The 26520-nt window shown below is 32.1% G+C and overlaps 1 protein-coding gene across 1 annotated transcript in view; it reads left to right on the plus strand.

Annotated features, from left to right (window-relative positions):
* The window catches only part of timeout (circadian regulator timeout), a 1081463-nt gene that overhangs the window by 1043742 nt on the left and 11201 nt on the right, over positions 1–26520 (plus strand). The window contains exons 15-16 of the mRNA XM_075291454.1: positions 15361–15566; positions 25574–25662. Of these exons, the coding sequence (XP_075147569.1) occupies positions 15361–15566; positions 25574–25662 (295 nt within the window). The remainder of the gene's footprint in view (positions 1–15360; positions 15567–25573; positions 25663–26520) is intronic.

The raw sequence follows: 26520 nt of genomic DNA on the forward strand, positions 1-26520 counted from the left end.
TTGTTGTTCACAGGATTCCGGTCGCAATTATTAACCGATTTTGATGAAATTTGATACAGGGAGTTTTTTGGGCACAAAGACGAACGCTTAACTGATCTTACTCAAATCTTGCACAAGGTAACCTTTTGTGGTATTAATCAAACCCGTAAAATATTATGCAAATTGGTTCAGATTTAGATATAGCTTCCATATATATGCATCGCTCGATTTTCCCAAATTTGGCCATAGTACTCTTATTTATTAACCAATGTTACTCAAATTTCAAATTTTGATGTACTAGCCGATCGTACTTATATGTACTTGTAGCTCTTACATAAGAATATTGCTCGATTTTTACAAATTTGTATTTATTACCCACACTAATTTAACGATTTTCTCTTTTTTAATAATGGGCTCAATATTAGTGGCATACTATCTCCGTAGGCGCAATATCAACACAGCCAGTGTTGCTAGAAGTAGGGGAAATTCCCTATATGTAGGGTTTTTCTAATATTTAGCGTCCTGTAGGGACGTAGGGCCAAAATGTAGGACATTTTCACTCAACACAATTTGTAATAATTTTTACATTTTGGTGGCTCTAGAGGAGGAAATTAGAAGCCGGCAAGGCTTGATCTTTAACAATGTATGGTAAACTTTATTCCTGTAGAAAAATTTGTCAACATGTTATTTCTATAGAACATTTTGTCAAAATTGTATTTCTATAGAATTTTTTTTTTTCAAAATATTATTTCTATAAAAAATGTTCTCAAAATTTTATTTCTGTGGAATTTTTTTCAAAATGTTATTTCTATAGAATTTATTGTCAAAATTTTATTTCTATAGAAAAATTTCTCACAAAAATTTGTTTATAGAAACTTTTTCCAAAATTTTATATTTATAGAAATTTAACAAAAAAGATTACTAATTTGGGTAGAATTCTACCAACTGTGGCAACCGTGGTGGTAATACAAATTTATATTCTAAGTTATATACGTTGCATATTCATGTTTTAACATAATAAAGTACTTAGAACCATTTTTGTTTTGTAAATTTTTTTTTTAAATTTAACGAAAAATATAGTAGGGAAAATTGTTTGGGAATGTATGGGAAAGTAGGTATTTTTTGTTGTCCTTGTAGGGTAAACCGAACATTTTCCCTGGCAACATTGACTATGACCTATAGTCAGATTGACACAAAGCACCCATAGACATGTACCCTTTAATTTTCTTAAATATGCAACTGCGGTTTATCTCCCAGACCTATATGTTACCCCACAAATGCTAATGATTACTAATTCTGTAATGGTGGTTTAGGGTATGATATAGTCGGCCCCGCCCGACTTTCTACTTTACTTACTTGTTTTAACTGACTTAGACTTCCGAGTTTGATTAAAAACTTAATTTGTCAATTAATTTTTTAATTGATTATATTTTCAACTTTAACTTTTTGATCAAATTAAAAACTAAAGTCAATTAAGAAAATTAAAAACTTAACATTTTTAATTAAAAAAATATTTCCAAATAAAAAACTGATTGAAAATTTTATTAGGAAGTTCCATAAATTAATTGGTTCATTAAATTTTGCCTCAAATCTAAAAAAAAAGCCAACTATAATTATAATGGGGAAGCTCATAAGAAAGAGTGATCTTGTAACATTACCAGGAAATTGTTTCATCTAATGGAAAAATAAAACTAGTTTACAAAAAAAATCATGTACACTTGATGAAAATCAACTTTTCTTACGTATTTTGAGCTGGTGAATTCGAAAAAAAAAATTTAAAGTTTTTTATGGAAAAGTTTTTGAGATATCCCGTTATTTTTAAATTTTCGCTCTTTTTTCACTAAATACAATATATCTCGAGTTAGAAATGTCCGATTATAACGTTGTTGGTACTTAAACGAAAGGTAATAAGATGACGAATAATCAATGCGGAAAATCAAAATTTTCAAAAAAAATCGTATTTTACAATGGACCTTTTAGTTAATTAATTAAATACCTAATTACATAGAAGGAAATCGAATCTACATTAAATTTCATTCATTATTGTCTTTGGGTCGGATTGAAATTAGGTGGATATATAGGAATGAGATTTTTTAGTTATCCTAACTATCCCCTTACAAAAGGTTCGACTTTCAGAAGAAACATATGAAAAAGTAGAAAAAAATTTGATTAACATACAACACAAATAAAAACAAAATAAAAATAAATATTTTTATACTTAACATTTAATTAAATACATAATTACATAGAAGGAAATCGAATCTAATGAATGAAAATCATTATTGTTTTTGGGATCAGCTTGAAATTTAGTGGATATAAAGGAATGCGATTTTTTAGTTATCTTTTCGACCATTTTTTGCTACTTTCGACTTAAAGGTATTCCGGAATTATTATACCAACCTCATTGTTGTCGCCACATGTTAGTTGGATATTTTTATGGCGGTTTTAATGTTTCTACTTCTTGGTATTTAAGACCTATTCTTCTGGTTCGAAACAAATTAAATGAACTTGAACTTTTAATCTCTCTCTCTCCCCCTTTACGTTTCAAAACCAGATATAAACAATAACGACTTTAGGCATTAACAATAGTCCTTAGCATGGCCAACACGAATGCCAGCAGCACCGTCATCATCCACACCACCTTCGCCTCGACGAAAGCAACCCAAACCCGAACTCATTCCAGAGTCATAACCCTGCAGACGTTATAAATCCTTAGGTGCCTGAAAAATTTACACAGACCACTTATAATTTATATTTATTTTATTTTATATTTTGATGTTTTTCTTTTTATGATTTTATACTGATATGCTATGAAGAATGGGAGAAAAGGGACTTTTCGGATATTTCTTTAGGCTTAAATCGAAATTAAGTTGTTCTAAGAGCTAAATTCAATAAGCAGTTTATCGATTTATGACCGTGGTCGTTAGAAATGTTTCCTATTAGTCATACCATTACTGGGTGGCTGATACGTATTGCAACCACCTTCAGGTTGTATCATTTCTAAAGCGCCCGTCTGACAGCTGAGAGATTTATTCAGTGGCAGTTAATTTTATTGTTTACAAGCTTACAAATAAATAATAGAAATAAAATTATTCATTGTGGTATTCAAACGTGATAGTGTGTTTGCATTACATTTGGCTGGACAAAAGCAATGCTCGGTACCTTTAAAGTGGTAGCCCAAAATGTGGACGAAAAAACGTTAAAAACTTCCGAAATGATCCAACAATTTTTGTTTTTATTAATTATTTAAGCAAACTAACTTATATCACAATAACGGCCAATTTCATGTAGCTCCGTTAGACTTTAACTTCTCTCCGGTTAACTTTAACTGAACAATTTTTAGCAGTTAAGTTCCTAACTGGCATTTTGACTATATTAGCAAGATGGCAGATTTGTCCATAGTACGGTTTAAAAGGTCGTTAGCTAACGTAGCACTATCGGTGCTTCATGAAAATGGGGGTAAGTCTCTAGAAGTTACTAACCAATAGTTTATTTATTAACATCAGCAGATTTATAGAAATTCGTGGTATCACAATGGACTGAATAGTCTAAGTGAGCCTGATACATCGGGCTGCCACCTAACCTAACCGATAGAAATTCAAATATCGTAAGACTTATATAGTTGAGCTAAAACAATTATTGTTGTAAAATTTTTATTTGAATTGAGGGTTTATTATATTAAAGCAAGTTTATAAATCGAGTGGTTTGAAACGGCGCAATCATCTAGGTTGACTGGAAATTTGGAGTAAATTACCGGCTTCGCGATTAGTATGGTTCTGTTTCTGATATGTTTTACTACAAATCTAGATATTTCCTCTTTGATTGTGTTCATTTTTAAGTCTCGGTGGAGATCCGACAAACGAAGGACTGATTTGAACGAAATACACACCGCTATGGTGGCGAGAATGGATGCAAATTGAGAAATGAGCTTGTACTGAAGCCATTGATATCCAAAAAAGTGCAACCCCTCACCCTCACCGATGCACAAAAAGAAGCTAGCTTGAAAAGAGCCAACGCAAAAGTGGCGAATTATCGAATTTGGTTATTGAATGGAACAAACAAAATGATCGGGTTTACTTGCCAAAGAGGTCAAGCGTCTCCGGTGTTATGATGTATGTCTCCATAACTGCCAATGGTCGCTCCCTGCTCCTATTCATCGAGCATGGGTAAAAATAATTGTAGAATATTATCGAAGATGTCCTATTGACATTATTGAGGCACTGGGCCGGCAAACATTACCACCGCAGATATTCCAATAGGACTGAGCGCCATTTCACTCAGCACGCATCAACAAAGAATGGCTTCAAATGGAGGTTCTTCGCACCATTTCTAGCACAATAGCTAATCTGTTGGACTTTTGCGTCTGCCACTAAAAAACCAAAGTGTCGATCCTCTCAATACGTCGCTTCGCCGGGATTGGCCCAAAATACCACCACGGCGTTCGGCAACTCTATTGTTATATATTGAAGAGTTTGAGATGGCCTGCAATAGCAGGTATGATTTTCCACCTACACTGAAAACATATTTTCGTAAAGCCAAAGATTTTATGTCCTTCAAATACGAATGCGAATTTTGCTTACAATAGAAGACGTGTTTCTCTGTCGATAAACTTTTCAATGAAGTCGTTTTGTCCTTAAATATAAGTGATTCGACTTAAAAAAAATGTTTGACTAAGGTTAACTTGACTGTAATAATTCGGAAAAAATCTTCAAAATCAATGAAATACGATAGTCTTTACTTTGACCTTTGACCTTTTGCAATGCAAACATTCGTACAAAATTAGGATATGTTTTTCAAAACTTTATGTCAAAAATTATATAATTATTATTTTTTCTTTTGTCTAATAAAATTTCATATTTTGAAAAAAAAAAATTAAAATAGAAATTGTTGAAATGTCTTTAGCGCTATATGAAGTCCTAGCAGACACAATTTAAGTAACATTTGCTGATTTGAGGAACTTATGAACTCAGTTTCAGCAAACTTCATCCATATTGGGAAAATATGAACTATTTGCATAGTTAGTACTTCATTTGTATAAAAACTTTTTTGTTTAATTTTTACTTCATGTCATTACAGTGAGCAAGAAATAATTTAAATAAGAAAATTTTTCCCACACGGAAAAAAAATTGTCTTCAATCACGATATTAATTGAACCAATTAATTTTTAATTGAAATATCTTCAATTGCAGAAATGATAGTATCAATCGCCACGGTCAATTAAAAACTTAATTAATCCAATTAAACAATTAATTAATACAGTAAATTTAGAGATTGTTTTTTATTTCAATCCAAAAATTTGTTGAATCAATTAAATTTTTAGTTGTTTTTTTTTTTTTTTTAAATTGAAAATAAATTTTTCTTGGAAATTCTTTTTTTTAAATTTCTTTCTCTGCACATTTGTCAAACTTGCTATAAAAATTCGATGTCTTTTTTCTGGGGGTATACAATGCCCTCCAACATGTTCAACCTCTGTGCACGGACTAACGTTCCACGCAAACTTTATAATTTTTTTCTCTCCATTCTAGAAATTAGAGTTAGAATCTTTTAATTCATTTTCAAAGTTTATGTTTGTATGAAACACCACAAAAATTGTTTGAGAAGACTAAATCCTCATAAATCATTATTGTCCCTCACATGCTGCAACCTCCTTTTTGTATTTCTTTTATTTTATTTTAATTCGCAAAAAAATTTTTTTTTTTGTTGGAAAACCTAAAGAAACATTACAATTATAACACATACACACATTATAGTTTGCTCAAATGAGTTTTTATTTTAATCCTTCGCCATTTCTTCTTGCCTCTGCTACCTGGGTCCTTGTAGCCGCTAGCAGCCCTGCTGCTATTATTCCGTAAAAGTCTCATTATTACTTGAGATATTCTTTGTAAAAATGCGCACTCGTTTTACTTTTCTTGTAATTAATTTCATTACTAACGGAAATCTCTGCCATCGTATCCTTCCATTTGTTGAAGCCTTTGGTTGTTGTTGTTTTTTTTTCGTGTATTCCACCATAATGCGGCACATTGCACAATGCAACTGGCATTGGTGGATGGAATGGCTTGGCTTACCATGCCATGGAACTTGTATTTTTGTTTCAGTGTCCTTTGAGCAACAGGAAGCCATCCTGCAGATTCTGACCTATTCGAGTATCTTTTTTTATTGCCATTTGTGTGTGGGTGGTGATGGCTGTGTATTTGGTTACTAGAAATGAAGTTTTAAGCGTTTTCATCACTGTGCCTCGTGTATTTTTTAAATGTAATTTTTAATTATGTCTTCGATGTCATTCTGAAAAAAAAAACTTTTTTTTTCAATTCTTTACAAGCTGTTGCAATGAAGCTGAAACATGTATAGCATTTATGAAATATATCACGTTCTCTCATTACTTGGATTTGATTTGTATTTCTTTAATTTTTTTACAATGTGGGAATGAATATCTATCAAAAAACTAATTTAATTAGAATTAAAATGTTAAACAAAAATTGTACTAACGTATTAATAAAATTATACACAGAAAAAAAATGTCCGTAGTTAAACTAACGCTAAATTTAACTTATTTTTATTGGAAAAACATTATTTGCTTGTAGTTAAATTTTATTATTTTTGTCGAAATTTTCCACAGCTTAATGAAATCTTACTTTTTTTAAGTATGTCCAAAAATTTTAAGAACTAAACGTGAGTATAAGGTTCAATGACCGTACACATAAGTTCAATATGAACTAAAGCAAAAGAAGATTTTCTTACGATTCCCAAAAATAGTAGGAATGAACTACTGTATGGTTGAAATGGTCATGGTTTGGCGCCAATGATTTTCTTCTTTACTTTTAGTTAATTTTTTCTTCTATGAGATGATGTAATTTCGTGAACTGCAGTTAAAAACTACAACAGTGCATTAAAATTTCCTGGTTTTAACAACGCTTTGTGGAAATCTCAAAGTGTGGAGTAAAATTTAGTTCAATTTTCGTGCGAGGTAGTTCATTCTTCTTATAAAACAGTTCACTTTTTTTTCGGTGTAGTAAGACTGGGGCCAGTTGGAGTTAATTTCCATAGAAACACAAGCAACCATCGTTTACCATTTACTCTTCGATGTAAGGGAGTGTAATTGGCAGGAAAATATAAAATTTTTGTAATGAAAGTTTACTCATTTATAAGATGTGAAAACAATTTAATTAAAAGACTAACTCCAACTTTTAAATTTTCAGACTCTTTTATTAATTTTGGCATCTTCCCACAAATATTTTTCATTCTCACTTACTTTATTTAGTTCTCAGCACATTTTTATGTAATACAAACATTGTAAACGCAAATGTGGGATTTTATAAGTTTTTCAAATTTTTCGTCCAGAGCGAGAATCGAACCTCGGACTAAAAACTGCAGTTTGTAAGCACGCAAGAAAGAACTATGTCCTGTATGGTTAAAATAGTCATGATTTAGCGCCAATGATTGTGTTCTTTACTTTTAGTTCATTTTTTCTTCTATGAGAGATGTACATTCGTGAACTGCATTTAGTAAGTACAACCGGGCATTAAATTCTACTGGATTTATCAACGGTTTGTGGAAATCTCAAAATCCCACAAAAATTATCCACTCGGAAGTGTCAGGTTGTCCAGATCCAGAGGTTTCATTGTGCTTGAAAATTTCAATAATATTCGGTCAGAGAGGGCGACCTCCCCTAGCCCGATTTTTTGAAAATTTGACCAAAGTTATCAGATTTGATTGAAATTTTCATGGAAGGTTGGCGTGGTGTTTAGACAAGGATCCTCCACTTTTTCGGTACTTGATCGTGGAGGGGAAACTCCTTTTGCGCGACTTTTTTAAGTACACTCAAAAACCAGTGAAATTTTTTTGGTAAATTTTAGAAAAATTAAGGTAATTTGAGAAAATGTTCACTAAACTGTGTTACTGTGTCCAGCCGAAGAAGTCACGAACATTTATTTGAAGTAATTATTTGTTTGCACTTGTAAAAGAAAATATCGTAGTGCGAAGAAAAAATCGGAGTTCAAATTGCAAAAATGTCGCATTTTTATTAAAATTTACAAATTTTAAAAAAATCTGAACTATTTTGTGGGAGACACGAATTTAGTTTCATTTGTGTACAATTTTTTAGTTTATTTAACTAACACGCATAAAAACAAAAAGTCAAGAAAACGTTCTCAAAGGATAATAATTCCATGAACTTAAATATAATTAAATTGGCTTTAGTGCCACTTTTTTTTTGAGTGTACAGTGAAAAAACTAAACTTCTTCGATTTATTTGAAATTTATAAAGGACGTGGGGGAAGGTTATGAAGTTCATATGAGTTACTTGAGTTTTAATATTAGAGCGGGGACTTCTCCTTGTCCAACTTTTTGAAAATTGAAGAAAAGTTGCCCGATTTTCTGCAAATTTTGGGGAAGTTTAGTATTATCTCTGGACAAAAAAAATCGATATTTAATTGGCAAGGGGATTTATTTATTTAAGCATATCCTGTACAACAAGATTAAAGTCTTATAATTAAAGCACAGGAATTTTAATAAAAAAATATCCGTAATAAATTTTAAAAGCAAAAATGAATCATGATAATAATAATTTATCTTAAAACATAATGAAATGATTACAAAATTTTGATAAAAATGAAAATATGTTTAAAATTAAATTGAAAGGTTTAATAAATTGGAAAAAGTTTTGAACATTTTGTGTGTTTAAAACAAAGTAATTATTAAATAAATAAATTTAAAGTATCAAGTAAAAAAAAATACAGTTAAAATATAATATGTGTAAATGATTGATAAATGGATTAATTAGTTTGTAAAGACTACTAGTAACGAGCAAAAATTAATTTTTTAAATTTCATTGTGTTATTAGTTTGCTGCAAATTATTAGGTAGATTATTCCAGAGACGTATGGTGTAAACAAAGAAATGCCACTCAGAGACTAGGCTTCGATACCGCATTGGAACAATTTACTTACCGCTGGTAGATCTATTAAAACGAAGCTTCTCATATAAATACCGTGGTTGACCCGAGTTGATTATTTTGTGAAGGAATACCTTCATATCATCAAATGATACCCCAAGTATTAAGGATCTATATCGTGAAATAGGGTTATAACGCATCAATCCGTATACGTATCTTACTACACCATTACGTTTACGTTTGCTTGCCGCGTCACAACCAGCAAACAATTCGCATCCGTATAACAAAGAGGGCATGGCATATGTCTTAGCATGCAGAATCCTAGTCCTCAATGGAGTCAACTTTTGTGCAAACCATAATGATCTCAACTTATCATATGCATGACCTACCTTAATAGTAATAGGATCCGTCCACGACAACTTACTCGTACTATTCATGACAATGCCAAGGTTTCTAACAGAAGAAACAATGCCTATTCGTTGTCCATCAATTCTGATATCAGGTTCATAAGGAATCTGTAAGCCCCGCCTGTGTAGCACTTAGCACTTTGACTTCAATGGATTAAGGAATAGACCATTAGTCGCCCACCTATGAATGGCTGCCAGATCATCATTAAGCCTCCTAATCAGGATCTCGTAAGAATTAAGATCCTGGGCAAGATATATCTGAATATCGTCAGCATACATATGAATCTTGCTATTGAGTAAAATGCCTGGTAAATCATAAATATATACCGAGAAAAGAAGTGGCCCTAGCGTCGAACTCTGTGGAACACCTCGTGACATGTGGAATGGGTCTGATATTCCATTTCCCGTATAAACCGTCTGTACCCTTCCAGCAAAATACGATGCTAAAAGACGCGTCGCGCTTCGAGAGAAATTAAAAAGGTATCTCAATTTGAGACATAGAAGGTCGTGTTCCACTATGTCAAATGCCTTTGAGTGATCAAGTAATACGAGCGCAGATACCTTCCCACTATCTTGTTCCTTTCTCAAATCCTCGCAGACATCAGCCAAAGCAGTCACACAACTATGACCCGAGCGAAATCCAGATTGGCTGACGACTAAAAGATCATTAAAAGAAATATATTCTGTCATTTGTCTCTGTACAATTTTCTCAAAAATCTTGGATAAAAAGGCAATAAAGAAATAGGCCGAAATTCGGAATTTCCCCTCGGAATTGGGATTACCTTAGCATGTCGCCAAAATCTAGGAAAGTAACTTGATGTTAAAATGGAATTAAAAATATACGTCACATATGGTAATATTGCAGGAAGTAGAATTTTAATAAACCTCGGATCAATATTGTCGTATCCTATCGAGTTTGATTTCACCTCACAGAAAGAGCGAAACACATCAGTCTCCGTCACACAACTAAATTCAAAATCAGTATCTACTACCAACTACGGTAAATTCCTACCGAAATCGTAGTACTTGGGTGCCGTAAATCCTGTAAATTGGTAATTCAGAATATTAGCATCCTGATTGCATCTCCTCTTAGTAGAATTCACGACTCCAATCTCTCTTATGGTCTTCCATGTATTTTTCGTTCCTAATGCTGTGTGAAATCTATCATTATAATAAGCAATCTTGGATCTTTTAATCACGGAATTAGCATGTCTCCTAGCCGGCGTTGCCAATTTAGCTATTTTCCCGCTAGATTTTGCATTTTTTGAAGTCGTTTAGCGGGGAAAAAAATGCATTTAGCTTTTAGTTTTTTTCTGGCTTTTTTTCCTGACCATTTTAGCTTTTTTTTGGCTTTTTTATTTTCAACATGTTTCTATTGAAATAAGAATAAAACGGCGTTTTTATCTAAGCCTTGCTGTCAGAATAAGGTTTTCCACATATTTCAAAGCTCAATTGGAACAATAATGTTTTCAGCCATTATGCGGGCATTTTTGCATCAAATACACCTTGTTGTAAAGTTTGTTTCCTCATATTCATAAAAGTTATCGTAAACTTTAAATCTAATGGTAGATACAGATACAGATTCATTAGATAAACAGTCACTAAATTATTAGGAATATTAGCATTTGACTCGTTTATCCTTTTTAAGCTATTATAATATTCTAAAGTTATTATGATATTACTAAATTAAAATAGTTGATGTAAATTGCTTTGAACACTGAAAAAATATTGTCGTGAGGCCAAAGATTTCATGTCTTTAAAATACAAACGCGAATTTTGGTTATAATAGCATTTGTGAATTTCTCTTATGTAAACTCTTTTGCTTGTCCAAAAGCCGATAAAGTCGTTTTGTTCTTCTAGTTAATTGATTCAACTTAAAAATGGTTATCTTTACATGAAAGAAGGCTAAAAAATTCTTAAAATTAATGAAATAGTCTTTAAATTTGCGTAGTTTTTGTAACTTGACCACAAACCAAAAAAGCGTTCAAAAATTGAAGATGTTTTTCAACACTTTATTTCATTTCATTCCTGAAGAAAAATATGAAAAACTAATAAATTCAAATTTGACTCGGAATCAATACCAAAATCATTAGTGTACAAAATCTTTGGAACCGGACATGCTTTTTTTCAGTGTATGTAAGAAATAATTAGGGAAATAAAGTTTTGAATGTGGTATTATTTTTTAACATCAAAAAATACAATAAATAAAATCGTATTGATAGTATCAAAACATTTTTAAAAGCGCGATAAAACAAATCTATTATTTATTAATGGAATGGATTTACATTTACGAAAATTGGACAACAATAGGTTTGTTTGGGTAATTTTGCAATAAATGTTATTCAGTATAAACTTGCAAGACAGTATGAATGCGTTTTATTCTCTTGGTTAAAATTAGATGAAGTGTACGCGTTCACGAATTTATCATTAATTCAGCGGTTTTAAACAAATTAAAACGAAATATATCGATATTTTCTAATGCACTTCTATGTGAAATTGTGCAATATATCGAACCATTGGATTTTGTTAATATAATATTAAAGAAAAAATGAAGAAAATTACTTTTAATATTCAAATCCATTGCATGATTGAACTTGTGAGTCAATATTATATCTACAAGCAAAAATTTAATATTAAATATTCTAATTGTGAAATACATTTTGAATACTCTTCTTAAAAGATGATGCGTTGCTGATGCATTGTATATCGGGTGGTAGAGTGTTCCAGAGACGTATCGTGCCAATAAAGAACTGTAATTCGGATACAAGACTTGTCCTTCTAAAGGGTATTATATTCCTATCAGATCTGGTAAACCGAATTCTATCATAGAGATAGCTTGGTTTTCGTCTGTAAATCAATTTATGTAGAAATACTAATGGTTTGACATTACGCAGGGTATTAAAACTAAAGCCTAAGAGGGAGTCTGGAACATGCGAAACATGATCGGTCCTACGTAACCCATACACATAACGAACTATAATATTGCTCACGGAGTCACAATTCGCGAAGAGTTTAGATCCGTAAATATTGACTGGTGTGTAGGAATGAGTAACCCATAAAGAACGTAATTTAGCATATGTCTGTCCAACGACCGTTTTTACATGACTCGACCAACTCAAAGTGATATTGAATACCACTCCTAACTTCTTAGCACTAGTGACTACATCGATTTTCTAACCATCTATTCTTGTGTATAATCAAACATTTAGACTTTAGTGGATTTAGTAGCAGACCATTGGCCCTTGCCCATCGAAACACACGATCAAGGTCGTGGTTAAGTTTCCCCAAAACACTCACTAGCATCACCTACCGGACTACTTAAAAAGATTTGTATGTCATCTGCATACATAAGCATCTGACAATGGACTATTTCAAGAGGGAGGTCATTGGCGTACATGCAAAATAATAGAGGTCCAATTATAGAACCCTGTGGAACCCCTTTCGTAACTGGTAATGGCAATGGAAAAGTATATCCGGTGTAAACCGTCTGTAACCGATTGTTAAGATAGGAAGTAATAAGAGAGGTAGCAGTAGGCGAGAAATTGAAAAATCTTTGAAGTTTCAGACATAAAATTGTGTGATCAACAGTATCGAAAGCCTTTGAGTGATCTAAGAGGACAAGAAAACTAACATGGTTCTCATCAATATTTCTCCTAATTGATTCTGAAACTTCGACCAGTGCACTCACACAACTGTGATCTCTGCGGAAACCGGACTGCCTTTCAGATAACAAGTTATAAGTGCTGGAAGTCAGAATTGTGTTAAAAAAAGTAGGTGAAAAGAGGTATACGTTGAGGGAGCAGTATTCGTATAAATCTGGGTTCCATCCCATCCAGGCCAATAGCATTTGACTTAACCATGAAAAAACTCTCTATGACCTCATCTTCGGTAACGCTCCTGAACTCGAAATCGTTTCTCTCAGGTAAGTTTCCTCCTATACCGTCATCCGTGTTATAGAAGGATATGTCTGTCGGAGGGGCAGTGATATTAGAATACATCTCGTTCAAGGATCACCTTGATAAATGCTCGATGACCTAGACTTCCCAACACCTATATCATGTATAATCTTCCACTTGTCCCTGGAATCTACAGCAGAATTCAAACGCATATCGTAATATTCGGTTTTCGCCGCATTAATATATCTGTTCGCTATTCTCCTCGCCGATCGATACTCCTCTAGAAGTTGTGGTAATCTAAAGCGTTTCCATCGAGAGTATGGAATATCCCTTTCCCTAATAGCAGTCTTAATTGTGTCGTTAAACCATGGACTAGTACTTGATTTCACTTTGATCCTCTTAATAGGCACAGTCGCGTTATAAAGTTCACATGTAGCATTCCGCAAAAAATTAAATTGCTGGTCAACAGAGATGAGTTCGTACATGTCATGCCAATTTATTTGTCCAAACATATCCTGCAGTTCAATATAATTCAAATTACGAAAATCACGGTACGTGTATTCGATCTGATCCTTTTGCAGTTCAAGTTTATAAGACAGGAATATAAGGTCGTGTTTCGAGAAACAAGGAGCCGAAATCTGGTCGTATAGAAGGACGTCAGACAAATCATTGACAAAGAACAAATCCAAAAGAGTGTTAGAAGAGGATGAAAAGTGTGTTGGATTCGTATTATTAGTTGTATATAACCCAATAGCCAACATATTATGTGTTAATGTGGAATTGACGAGAATATTCGAATTAAAATCACCGGTAATAATTACGTCTTCATACCCCAATGTAATGGATCCTAATTTAATCTGAAACTGATCCAAACTTATTGTATTATTGGGTCGATAACAACGTCCAACTAAAATTTTCCTAGAAGTAGACACAAGTTCAATAAACACATACTCTATTCTCTCATCACGGCTAGATTTCGTACGAAACTTAGCCTTCAAGGTATTGCTCGCAAATATTGAAACGTAATATTGTCCTGGAACAGAGAAACCTGATCGTCTACATTGTTCGCCAGAAAAATATCCTCCCAATTAAGTGAAAAGCGAAGATTCTCCAGTTCATTGTAATCAATCCGTGAAAAATCCCTTAAGAAAAAGTCTCCACGGATCGCTGTACTGGGATATCGTACACCATAAAAATAAGATCATGTCTAGAGAATATTGAGGCCCAGATCTGGTCATATAGGTTAGGTTAGATTATGTGGCAGCCCGATGTATCAGGCTCACTTAGACTATTCAGTCCATTGTGATACCACAGTGGTGAACTTCTCTCTTATCCCTGAGTGCTGCCCGATTCCATGTTAAGCTCAATGACGAGGGACCTCCTTTTTATTGCCGAGTCCGAACGGCGTTCCACATAGCAGTGAAACCACTTAGAGAAGTTTTGAAACCCTCAGTAATGTCACCAGCATTACTGAGGTGGGATAATCCACCGCTGAAAAACTTTTTGGTGATCGGTCAAAGCAGGAATCGAACCCACGACCTTGTGTATGCAAGGCGGGCATGCTAACCATTGCACCACGGTGGCTCTGGTCATATAACAATACATCTGAAGCGTCGCTAACAAAAAATAAATCAAGTAGTGTACTATTCGTTGAAGTTTAGTGAGTCGGTGTCGTAGTATTAATTCAAGATAATCCCATGGATGACATTTCATGCAGTAAGCCACTCCCTGATGTCTCTGTTTTAAAACAATACAGGGAATGTGGGAGAAGATGTGAATAAATGATTATAAGGAAAGGATTTTTGGAAACTTGTCTGATTTACTTGAAATTTAATGGGATCGATAGAGAGCACCTTCACCCTTTTTTAATTCATAGTTTTCCGATGCCAGTAAGGGGATTTTCCCAGACCATACTAAAAGAGTTCTCCAGTTGATTTTTTGTTTGATAACTTCACAAATGCTCCATGTTAATAATTCTGTCTATCTTTTACTGTTAGAGTCAAGAAGGTGTGTAACACATTATTGAATTCAGTAGACATCGGGAACGCTATTAAATAAGAAAATAGTACCCCTTCTCAATCAAAGCCAATATTTTATAGCGCATGGTTATGGAACAATGGTTGTGTTATGTATGATTTTTGTCCTATTACGGCCCACTGTAATAATTTATGTATTTTTTTTATTTACAGGCCAACCTCTTCCGTATATTCCAGGAAGTCATGCATGCAGGTCGCGATGCCCATCATGAAGAACTGCGCCGTTTGGGAATTTATGTAATTCGTAAATTTGTTGAGACTGCTCCAAACAATCCAAAAATCTATGCCGAGCTTTTGTTTTACAAAACGGTCAAGGAAGCCAATGAATTGGAAAGTGGATACTGTGATGCCTATGAATCGTAAGTACATTCGGCCGACAGTTCGCCCAAGCCATATCATTTGTATCCTCCACCATGGATTGCGTATTATTAAAAACAGCCATCTAGTTATAACCCGCTGGTCCATTTTTTTGTGTGGTTGTAAGTAGGTACTGAGGCGATTCGTGAGCGACCGAAGCCTAATTGCAAGAACCGTTTATATTTATGGCGGACAAAACTATTCAGTCCATTGTGATACTACTGATGGTGAACTTCTCTCTTATCAATGAGTGTTACCCGTTTCTATATCTACACAGAAAAACTTTTCACGAAATTTTTTCTAATTAAAGTTTTAATTGAGTTTTAAAAAATATTCAATTAAAAACTTAATTGATTCAACAATTTTTTTAATTGAAACAAAAATCAATCACAAAAATTAATAGTATTAATTAATTTCTTAATTGGATCAATAAATTTTTTAATTGACTTTCAATTAATTTTTGAACTGAAATTTTCATTTCTGTGATTGAAGACATTTCAATCAATCAATCAATGGATCAATCGTGATTCAATCAGAACATTTTTGTGTGTATTTACGTACTCATTGAGCTATAAAGGAGTTTTTCGATAAAAATGATGAAGAACTTTCTTAAAGAGCACCCATTTTGATAATAAAATTCAATAATTTGAACGCGTTGTTCGTTTGTAAGACGATTCATATTTAGATTATAAACTAAACTAAAGATTTGTGGACAGTAAGCTAGGAAACGACTGGACCTATTTACTTGAAATTTTCAGAGTGCGTAGAGGGAGATCGTATGCTAATAGTAGGGTACCTGATATTTTATTATTTGGTCGGAGAGAGGTACCTCCACCTTGCACGACATTTTGAAAGGTTCTCGATTTTCTTGAACTTTTAGGGTCTCTAGAAAAATCCGTCTACCTCTTGCGATAGGGGGCCTCCCCATTGTCCAACATTTTGAAGCTTGAAAAACAGTTCCCCATCTATTTCGAAATTTTTAGGGAAATTTGAGAGTGGTCTCTAGACAAAAATCCTTTATTTGCCGTTATTTGATGGGAGATGGGGACGTTCCTTTTCTTGAAAGAATAGAGCTAAATCTAAATTTCTTTTTTGTGCTAGTTTTCCAAATTAATTAATTCTACATATTACTACAATTTTCATTCACCCAAAGAAAAGTAGAATTCTAAAATTAAAATTCTTATTTTTAGCCTGAATTTTAATTTTATGTACGAAAATACTAAGTTATACTCATATTAAGTACAAAGTGTGCTTATTTGTGTAACTCAAGTACATAAAGTTTGAATTAAGCTGGGTTTGGATTAAAACAAGAAAAGTGTTACTTAATATGCCAGTGAGAGTTAACTAATGAGATCACAAAATAATATTTTGTTCTCCTCGATGCTCTCATCGATTTTCATTTATGAGCACATAGGAATGCAAAATAATGTTTTGCTCTCTTAAAAAACAAAGTTGAGGCAGTATACAAATATTTAAAAGATTTAGATTTATTGCATATTTAAATCTATTCTGCATATATCTATAAGCAAACGTAACGTCTACGTACTAACAAAAAAATTTTTGTCGGTGGTATATTTAGAATAATGTTGGCTTGATTCAAGTAATGCAGTGGTCTCAAAAGTCGCCACATCGTTTTATAGAAATAATTGTTATAATTATTTTTTGTTTTGAAATATGTTTTAAATAGAGAATAATGCTTCTTAGTTTACAACCTCTACTTAATACCAAGGTGTGGAAATGGAAATCCAAACGGAAATTTGTGAAAATATGACGACGCGGCTCCTCCAAAAGTTCAACAAACGAAACATCGAAGTCCTCAAATTGACAATTTCGTTCCCTAAGCGTTAAAGGAGGAATAGAGCGTCAATGGATTTGGCCGACATATGTGATAAGTGGAGGAAAACTTACTATTTAAAGCAGAGCTTCACAAATGGGGGGCGTACTTTATCAGCAATAGTACCAAAAATATTAAAAATCTAGCTGATGAAAGGAACAATTGCCAAATTTTCCACTAATTGATAAACTCTTTTATATTAATATTCATTAACATTTTTTCTTTATTTATTTAGTTAGTTATTGTTAATCATATTTTCAGCTTTTGTTAATATTTATTTCTGTTTGTTTGGGTAAACAAAATTTGTTTTAGGTTGGGGGGCGCAAAGAAACTGATACATTTTTGGGGGGCGCGAAGCAAATTGGGTTGGGAAGCTCTGATTTAAAGCGACAAGACCTACAAAAGTTGAATTCCTCTGAGTTTCTTGCTTCCAGATCCAAATTTTCTCCATACAAGAACCTCTGATTTGGTAAATAAAAATATATAAATATATATTTTTATATTTTATATTATTTTGTATATATTTATTTTTATTAATAACATGTATTTTGTACTTGAAACAATTACATAAATTATAAATCTATGTGGCTACTTCTTCACCTAGGTGTATTATTTGTATAATGCATTTTCTTATTTTTTACGTCATTTCATTACAAATGCATGTATTGATATAAAAAAAGAATAATAAAAAGGATTTTAATAATATATGAAGAAATTTTTACATTATGGGAATTAAGCGCACATTGAGATGAAAACAAGTGCAAAGTACACTAAAATCAAACGCATATAAAATAACATCGAATACGGTTCGGGATTAAATCAAGTACGAATCGTTCCTGAATCAAGCTTAGTAGGATTATATTCAACAATAAAAAAGATTGACCCAATCCTTGATTTCGCTTAAAACAATTTTAGTTCAAGTTAAGCGCTATTGGGTTTAATGTAAGCTTAAATGCGGATTGAATCAATTACAGAGTAGAATCACTAGGCTTGAATCAAGCACATCCCGTACTTAAAGGAATCACAAACACGACTGAAAATTTCTAAAATTAAGAATTCTGTACTTAATATTTTCGGGATTAAATTAAGAATTTTTTTCTTGGATTTAGAAAATCCGTATTTACCGTACTTTTGACACCACTACGGCTTGAATCAAGTAAACTTTTCTCTACAAATTTTTTTGGGTGTACGAACTTATTGAACATGGATATTAATATACTTTTTTGGTCGTTTCTCCTCTAGCTAATAGGGCCTAACGCATTGATGTAAATAAAATAATTTCAATTACATTTTCCCCAAAGTTTCGTCGATGTTTGTCGACATTATCAAGGGATTTTTTATTGTCTATAAGTTGAAAAACATTATTATTAGTGCATTTTCAAATACTTACATTTAAAAACTTACAACGAAAATATAGAATTTACATTACATTGATATCGTAATAATTATTGAATGTATACGCCCAACTACCTTTTTGAACACACGACATATCCAACTATCACTTTTGTTATATAATGCAACTCTATAGCTTGCATTGTTGTTAGCTGGTACCTTTACATGGTATCATTAGCGTAGCTAGGATGTTTATATTACATTAAAAATCATAAAAAAATATAAAAAATATTATAAATTAATGTTTCTTGAAGCTCGAGATCTTTATAAATATTTATATAATTCTAACAAAAGTTCGACCAAAAATCAAATAAAAACCGAATATATATATATATATATATATATATATATATATATATATATATATATATATATATATATATATATATATATATATATATATATATATATATATATATATATATATATATATATATATATATATATATATATATATATATATATATATATATATATATATATATATATATATATATATATATATATATATATATATATATATATATATATATATATATATATATATATATATATATATATATATATATAAAGGGTGATTCTTTTGAGGTTAGGATTTTCATGCATTAGTATTTGACAGATCACGTGGGATTTCAGACATGGTGTCAAAGAGAAAGATGCTCAGTATGCTTTGACATTTCATCATGAATAGACTTACTAACGAGCAACGCTTGCAAATCATTGAATTTTATTACCAAAATCAGTGTTCGGTTCGAAATGTGTTTTTTATCGACAAATTTTGTTCAGCGATGAGGCTCATTTCTGGTTGAATGGCTACGTAAATAAGCAAAATTGCCGCATTTGGAGTGAAGAGCAACCAGAAGCCGTTCAAGAACTGCCCATGCATCCCGAAAAATGCACTGTTTGGTGTGGTTTGTACGCTGGTGGAATCATTGGACCGTATTTTTTCAAAGATGCTGTTGGACGCAACGTTACGGTGAATGGCGATCGCTATCGTTCGATGCTAACAAACTTTTTGTTGCCAAAAATGGAAGAACTGAACTTGGTTGACATGTGGTTTCAACAAGATGGCGCTACATGCCACACAGCTCGCGATTCTATGGCCATTTTGAGGGAAAACTTCGGAGAACAATTCATCTCAAGAAATGGACCGGTAAGTTGGCCACCAAGATCATGCGATTTGACGCCTTTAGACTATTTTTTGTGGGGCTACGTCAAGTCTAAAGTCTACAGAAATAAGCCAGCAACTATTCCAGCTTTGGAAGACAACATTTCCGAAGAAATTCGGGCTATTCCGGCCGAAATGCTCGAAAAAGTTGCCCAAAATTGGACTTTCCGAATGGACCACCTAAGACGCAGCCGCGGTCAACATTTAAATGAAATTATCTTCAAAAAGTAAATGTCATGGACCAATCTAACGTTTCAAATAAAGAACCGATGAGATTTTGCAAATTTTATGCGTTTTTTTAAAAAAAAAGTTATCAAGCTCTTAACAAATCACCCTTTATATATATATATATATATATATATATATATATATATATATATATATATATATATATATATATATATATATATATATATATATATATATATATATATATATATATATATATATATATATATATATATATATATATATGCTATAGGCCCTATTAGCTAAAGGAGTAACATCCAAAAAAGTATATCTGGAAAAATTGACCATTAAAAAAAATTTATATTATTGATTTGATATTACTAAGTTATTAAAACATTTCACTTAATTGAAATGTACAGGAAACGTTGGAGAAGGTATTACATTATTATGGTACATGATTTCTTGGTATCTGGAAGGGAAGAAAATCTAAACTGAAAATTTCAAACCACCTCTAAGTAATTTCACCTTAAGATGAAATGAAACTGAATAGCTTTAGTGAGCCTAAAAAACAGGCTGTCACTATATGTACCCAGATAAAATTTCACTAAAATTTTATTTAAATTCAAAACGACGACTTTGCACAAAGGTCATTCTGGAGGTTAAATTTTCGACCACCTTTTCAAGCATTTGAGGGCGTATTTCAGCAATGATACGTTGAATGTTGGTGGAGTGGAGTCAAATCACACGAATGCGGAGTTCATTGTTTCGCCCGCAGTATGACAAGTGGCACCATCTTGTTGAAAACACAATCCGTTTACATCCATATCTTGAAGTTTTGGCAATAAAAAATCATGATTCTGTATCGATCTCCATTCACGGTAATCGGGATGCATTGGTAATTCTTGAAAGGCGTGTGGATTATCGGACAGGACGGACGATTATGTGCGCCATAGAATTAACGAAGCGTTCTATAAGCATTTGTAATTGAACACAGTTTTTGGAAAAAAAAATCCACGATTTCGAAACGTTGTTCTGGAATAAACCTACTCATGGTGATTTGCCAAATCATACTGTGGTAGTGACATCACTTTAAACTGTCAGCTGTCAGACAAGAGATTGATTCATATAAAAAAATACTCGTTAAAAAAAAAAACACCCTTTATAAACTCTTATAAAATTACAAGAAAATTACTTTACCTATGGTTAAATTGTTTTCAATTTGTAATAATACAATTGATTGCCTGAAATAAATAATTATTTGAGGTTTGCTATCTAAATTTTTAATTGAACCAATTAAAACATTAATTGAAAGAGACAAAGAAATCAAACAATTTTTTAATGAACTATAATTTTTACTTCTAATTTATTCTGTCAATGATACTATCATATTCATGATGGAAGCAATTTCAATTAAAAAATTAATTGGTTCAGTTAATTTCGTGATGGAATCAGAAAAAATGTGTGTGTTCTTATATTTAAATGATTGAAATGATCGAAACTGTCTTTCATTTTAATTTAATTAAAAAATTAATTGTACCAGTTATTGGAAATTACTAAAGTCGTATCTAGGCGATCTAGGCGAAACAGGGCAATTAATATTCTGAAATCTATCCAATACACTCGGGCCCTCTTCTGTACCTGTTATATACCTACACTGAAAAAAAAATTGTCGTGAGGTCAAGATTTCATGTCTTTAAAATACGAATGCAAATTTTGCTTAGCATAGAAGACGCATTTCTCTAATATTAAGCTTTTTTCCTTGTCCAAAAGTCGATAAACTTTTCAATGAAGTGGTATTGTCCTTATAATAAAGTGATTTCACTTAAAAATGTGTATCATAACATGAAAGAAAAAATGTTTTGGCTAAGGTCAACTTGACTTTAATAATTCAGATTATTTCTTTAAAATTAATGAAATTGTCTTTAAATTTGTTGTCTTTTTGCATGTTGACTACAAAGCAAAAAATTATACATGTCAAATATAGGACATGTTTTTAACACTTTATTTTAAAGACGTTTTTTACTTGAAACATAGCATAATTTCGACTGGAAGTCGAGTCTTAATTTGGAAAATAAAGTTGTCGTTAAATCGTTTTTAAAGGACTTTGATAGCATATGGGGACTAAATTTTAATAGCCCAAATCAGTGCACACAAATTTTACAAACAGAAGAATAAATCACAATCCTATATATAAGGGGCAAACAGATTCCTGAGGCAAACGCTGAGAAATATCTTGGGATGACACTAAATGCAAAACTTAATTGGAAAGACCACATGGCAAACAAAAAGAAAACTTTGGAAATAAAAAGCAAGTGTTAGATTGGTTGATTGGCAGTCAATCAACTTTATCTGTACAAAATAAACTTATGATATATAATGAAGTCTTAGAACCTACTTGGACGTATGGTATCCAATGATGAGCAAATGAGACTACCATCACCCTCACAAAAAATCGCTTCTGTAACATATACTCCCAAACATATTTTGCTTCAAGCATATACATTTTTGGGTATTGGCCAAACATTTATATGTTTGATCTCTTCCAATATATAATATGTTTGAAAGCATATTGGTCTAAACAATATATGTTTGGGTAGTCTAAGTTCCAAACATTTTGTATTTTTGCATCCAAATTCAATAATGTTGTCTTCCAAAAAACAATATGTTATTATGTGAACATATAATATGTTTGGAAGCACTTTGCACCCAAAAATATTATATGCTTAAAAAAAAATCTCCCAAACAATATTGTGCTCAAAATTTTTTTTATTTATTTATATATTTACAATCATAATCAATTACGAAAATAAACACGTAATATAGGTGCGAACAGCGGACCACACAGTTTGTAAGGATCAAAGAAGTAGCTGATCAATTGCCCAAGGAAAAATAAAATGTTAATTTTGTAACAACAAGCAACAACCACCAACTTAATTCAATATCGCTCCCTGTTAAATAGCGCTCCAAGCTACTAAACACATATATGTTTATAGGCTATTTCTAAATTAATATATGTTTGCATCCAAGCATATTATATTTACAAACATTTTATGTCCCAAACATAATATGTTCTAACATATTAACATATATGTCCCAAACATGTTATGCTAGTTTATGAACATTATATGCTTGCACTCAAAAATATTGTGTTTAAAAATTTGTGTTCCACACATATAATGTTTATAGCCAAACATATGAAAAACAGTCTTTTTCATCCGTGATCGTAAGTATACAAAATACTAAGGGGAATGGTAAATGCTCCCTGGTTTATACGAAACAGTGACCTTCATAGAGACCTGAAGGTCAATACAGTAAAAGAAGAAATTCAGCAAATAGCAGAAACATATGAATCGAAGCTGCAATATCTTACAAACCCTGAGCTTCCAAATTTGCTTGAGGCAGATGTTAAAAGAAGACTTAATCGCTACAAACCTTTTGATTTTACACAGCAAAATGTGTAGTAACACATAAGGTGCTTAATATTTATTATTATGTTAAAAAAAAAAACTACTAGTTAATCTTCACACACTGAAAAAAATATTGTCGTGAGACCAAAGATTTCATGTCTTTAAAATACGAATTGGTTTTTTTGCTTAGCACAGAGACGCATTTCTCTGATATAAAGTTTTTTCCTTGCCCGAAAGATGACCTTTTCTATAAAGTAGTTTTTTCCTTATAATTTAATTATTCAAATTAAAAATGGGTATCTTAAAATGAAAGAAAATTTTGTTTGACTAAGGTCAACTTGTCTTTAATAATTGTGAAAAATTCTTCAAAATTAAAGAAGTTGTCTTTAATTTTGTTGTCTTTTTGCATCTTGACAACAAAGCAAAAAAGCGTTTAAAAATAGGAGACGTTTTTCAACACTTTATTTTAAAGACGCTTTTTACTTGAGATATATCATAATTTCTACTTGAAGTCGAGTGTGAAGTTAAATATTTAAGTTGTCGTTAATACGTTTTTAAAGGACTTTAATTGCATACGAAGAAAAAACAAAAAAAAACGAATAACTTAAAATTTGCTGCCTAGAATCACGTACGCAAATTTTAAATTTAGTCGTAGTGTTATATATAAGCAATATTGTAACGCTTAAAAAAAAAAAAAAAATATATATATATATATATATATATATATATATATATATATATATATATATATATATATATATATATATATATATATATATATATATATATACATATATATATATATATATATATATATATATATATATATATATATATATATATATTAATTGAATGCGTATTAGGGCTGCCATTCGATATCCCGAAGTTTTCGGGATTCTTTAAATATTTTAAATAATAACAATCTACAGCACCAAAACATCGTTGTATATTTAGTTTAATTCAATTTTATTAACCAAAAAACAACAAAAGGACATAAGAGGAAATTAAAAACCAATCTCAAATTGCTATCATATTTAACGAACATTTAGTGCAACTCAACATTATGAAGAAAAAAAAACAAAAATAAATTAAAAAGCAATTTCATATCGCTATCTTACTCAGCAAAACATTTTAAGGATCAGATTTTTACACTTGTGTTAATTCTTTTGTACTTCATCGATTTAAGTAAAAAATATCAAGGCATCCACATTTTTATCAGATAAACGCGATCTTGTCATATTTTCGACGGATATTTTAACATTTCTTTTTATTTTATGTGGCACAAATTCCATTTCACATGAACTCATTATTCAAGGGACCTTATCGTTTTCTTCGATTTTTGATGTTTTGTATACCTCACGTATAATAAATTCTTACTCAAGGTGTACCATAAATTTTTATTAACTCAATTTGTCGGGTATGAAATCTACGGGCCATTTACACTGTGTGAAGACTCCAATTTATTAATAAACAGTCCCAAAAAAGCAACAAATTTAGCAAATTGTAATCAATTTTTCGGGATCCCGAAAAATCCCGGGATTTATCCCGGGTGACAGCCCTAATACGTATACAATATATTTTTTAACTGGAAATATTTTGGTGATGTTTTTTTCTGTGAATATTTGTATCGTAATTGAGAACCTTCATAGTATATTTCTTAGTTTTATGAACAACTGCTTTAATTCGATAGATAGATTACCGGTTAGGTAGCCAACCAGATTTTATTTGTAGCACATTTTGAGTAAAACAAAACATTAACAAACAGCGAATGATGATGACCAAAACTCACTTCCGACAATGAGGCGGTTCTGTGAAGCCATTATGGTGGAAGGCTCGGAGGTAGTTGTCGGTCAGTAATGGTTTTTCTAATATTTCAAAATTCTATTGATTTCCTTTGGTCAGAAAAAATTTTATTTTTAGTTCGTTTTTTTTTTTTTAATTTTCTATGATGATTTACCTCTAAATTGTTTACATCTTACCCTTTTCTACTCTCTCTCTCTCTCTCTCTGTTTTTTACAGTGGCACCAAAGGCACTTGGACCGAGGAACAAGAAGCTGAATTGCGTTTTCTATTTGAGGAGAATCAACGAAATCCTGAAACTGACAAGGGTAAGTCAAGTATTTGCATTATGAACATTGGTCTCTGTGATCCCTTTTTGGCCCTCTTCCGGAGTTCATCAAAATCGATAACACTTTCCTCTAAGGGTGATGTTCATGATAATATGACATGCGACCATACAGTGGCTGTCCCATTTGCAAGGCCATGATGTTGGGGGGAGAGGGAGGGATTACAGCCAAGGTTGATGAGGATGATGGTGTGGACGATGACATTGCTTCATCTTTGAGTCCTTACGATATTGTCTGATGAAGATGCTGGTGACAAAGGCTACTACTCAGTCAGTCAGTTGTGTACATGGATTTTGCTTTTGGCAGAATTTTAAGTGTTTACTTGGTTAAAGTCCGACGGACGGGTGATTGATTTAACAAGTCAATTTCAATGTGTTGACAGATCCATGATTGAAATAATTTTCTTTATTATGGTTCTTGTGGAGTCACCATTTATTCCAACACCATGAACGCTATCATCATGGTCGTAATGGCTCCTGGTCTTGTTCATGTCATTGTTGCTGCCGCTATTGTCATCAGCTGCGTCCGTTTTCCTTAATGGACACAATTGATGAGTTTGTGTGTGTGTGTTCTATCGTGCCTCATCCTTTCCCGAACCATTTGCTTGTCACCGCTCCAGTTCCTCCCAGGTCTCTGATAATGTTTTGACATTTTTATTTCGCCAATATGTCCGAGATTAATTGTTATGTGTCTGAAGTGATTGAAATTTGTTGTTGCTATTCCGTCTATAAAATATGACTGGATGTTGTAAAATGTTGGCATTATTGCCCAAATGGGTATGAGTTGATGGACAGGCTGGTTTAATGTTCGAAGCCTTAGCCTTGGCAATGCCAAGTGTAA

This window comes from Haematobia irritans, chromosome 1, assembly GCF_050003625.1.
Source record: "Haematobia irritans isolate KBUSLIRL chromosome 1, ASM5000362v1, whole genome shotgun sequence".
Classification (NCBI taxonomy): Eukaryota; Metazoa; Arthropoda; class Insecta; order Diptera; family Muscidae; genus Haematobia; species Haematobia irritans.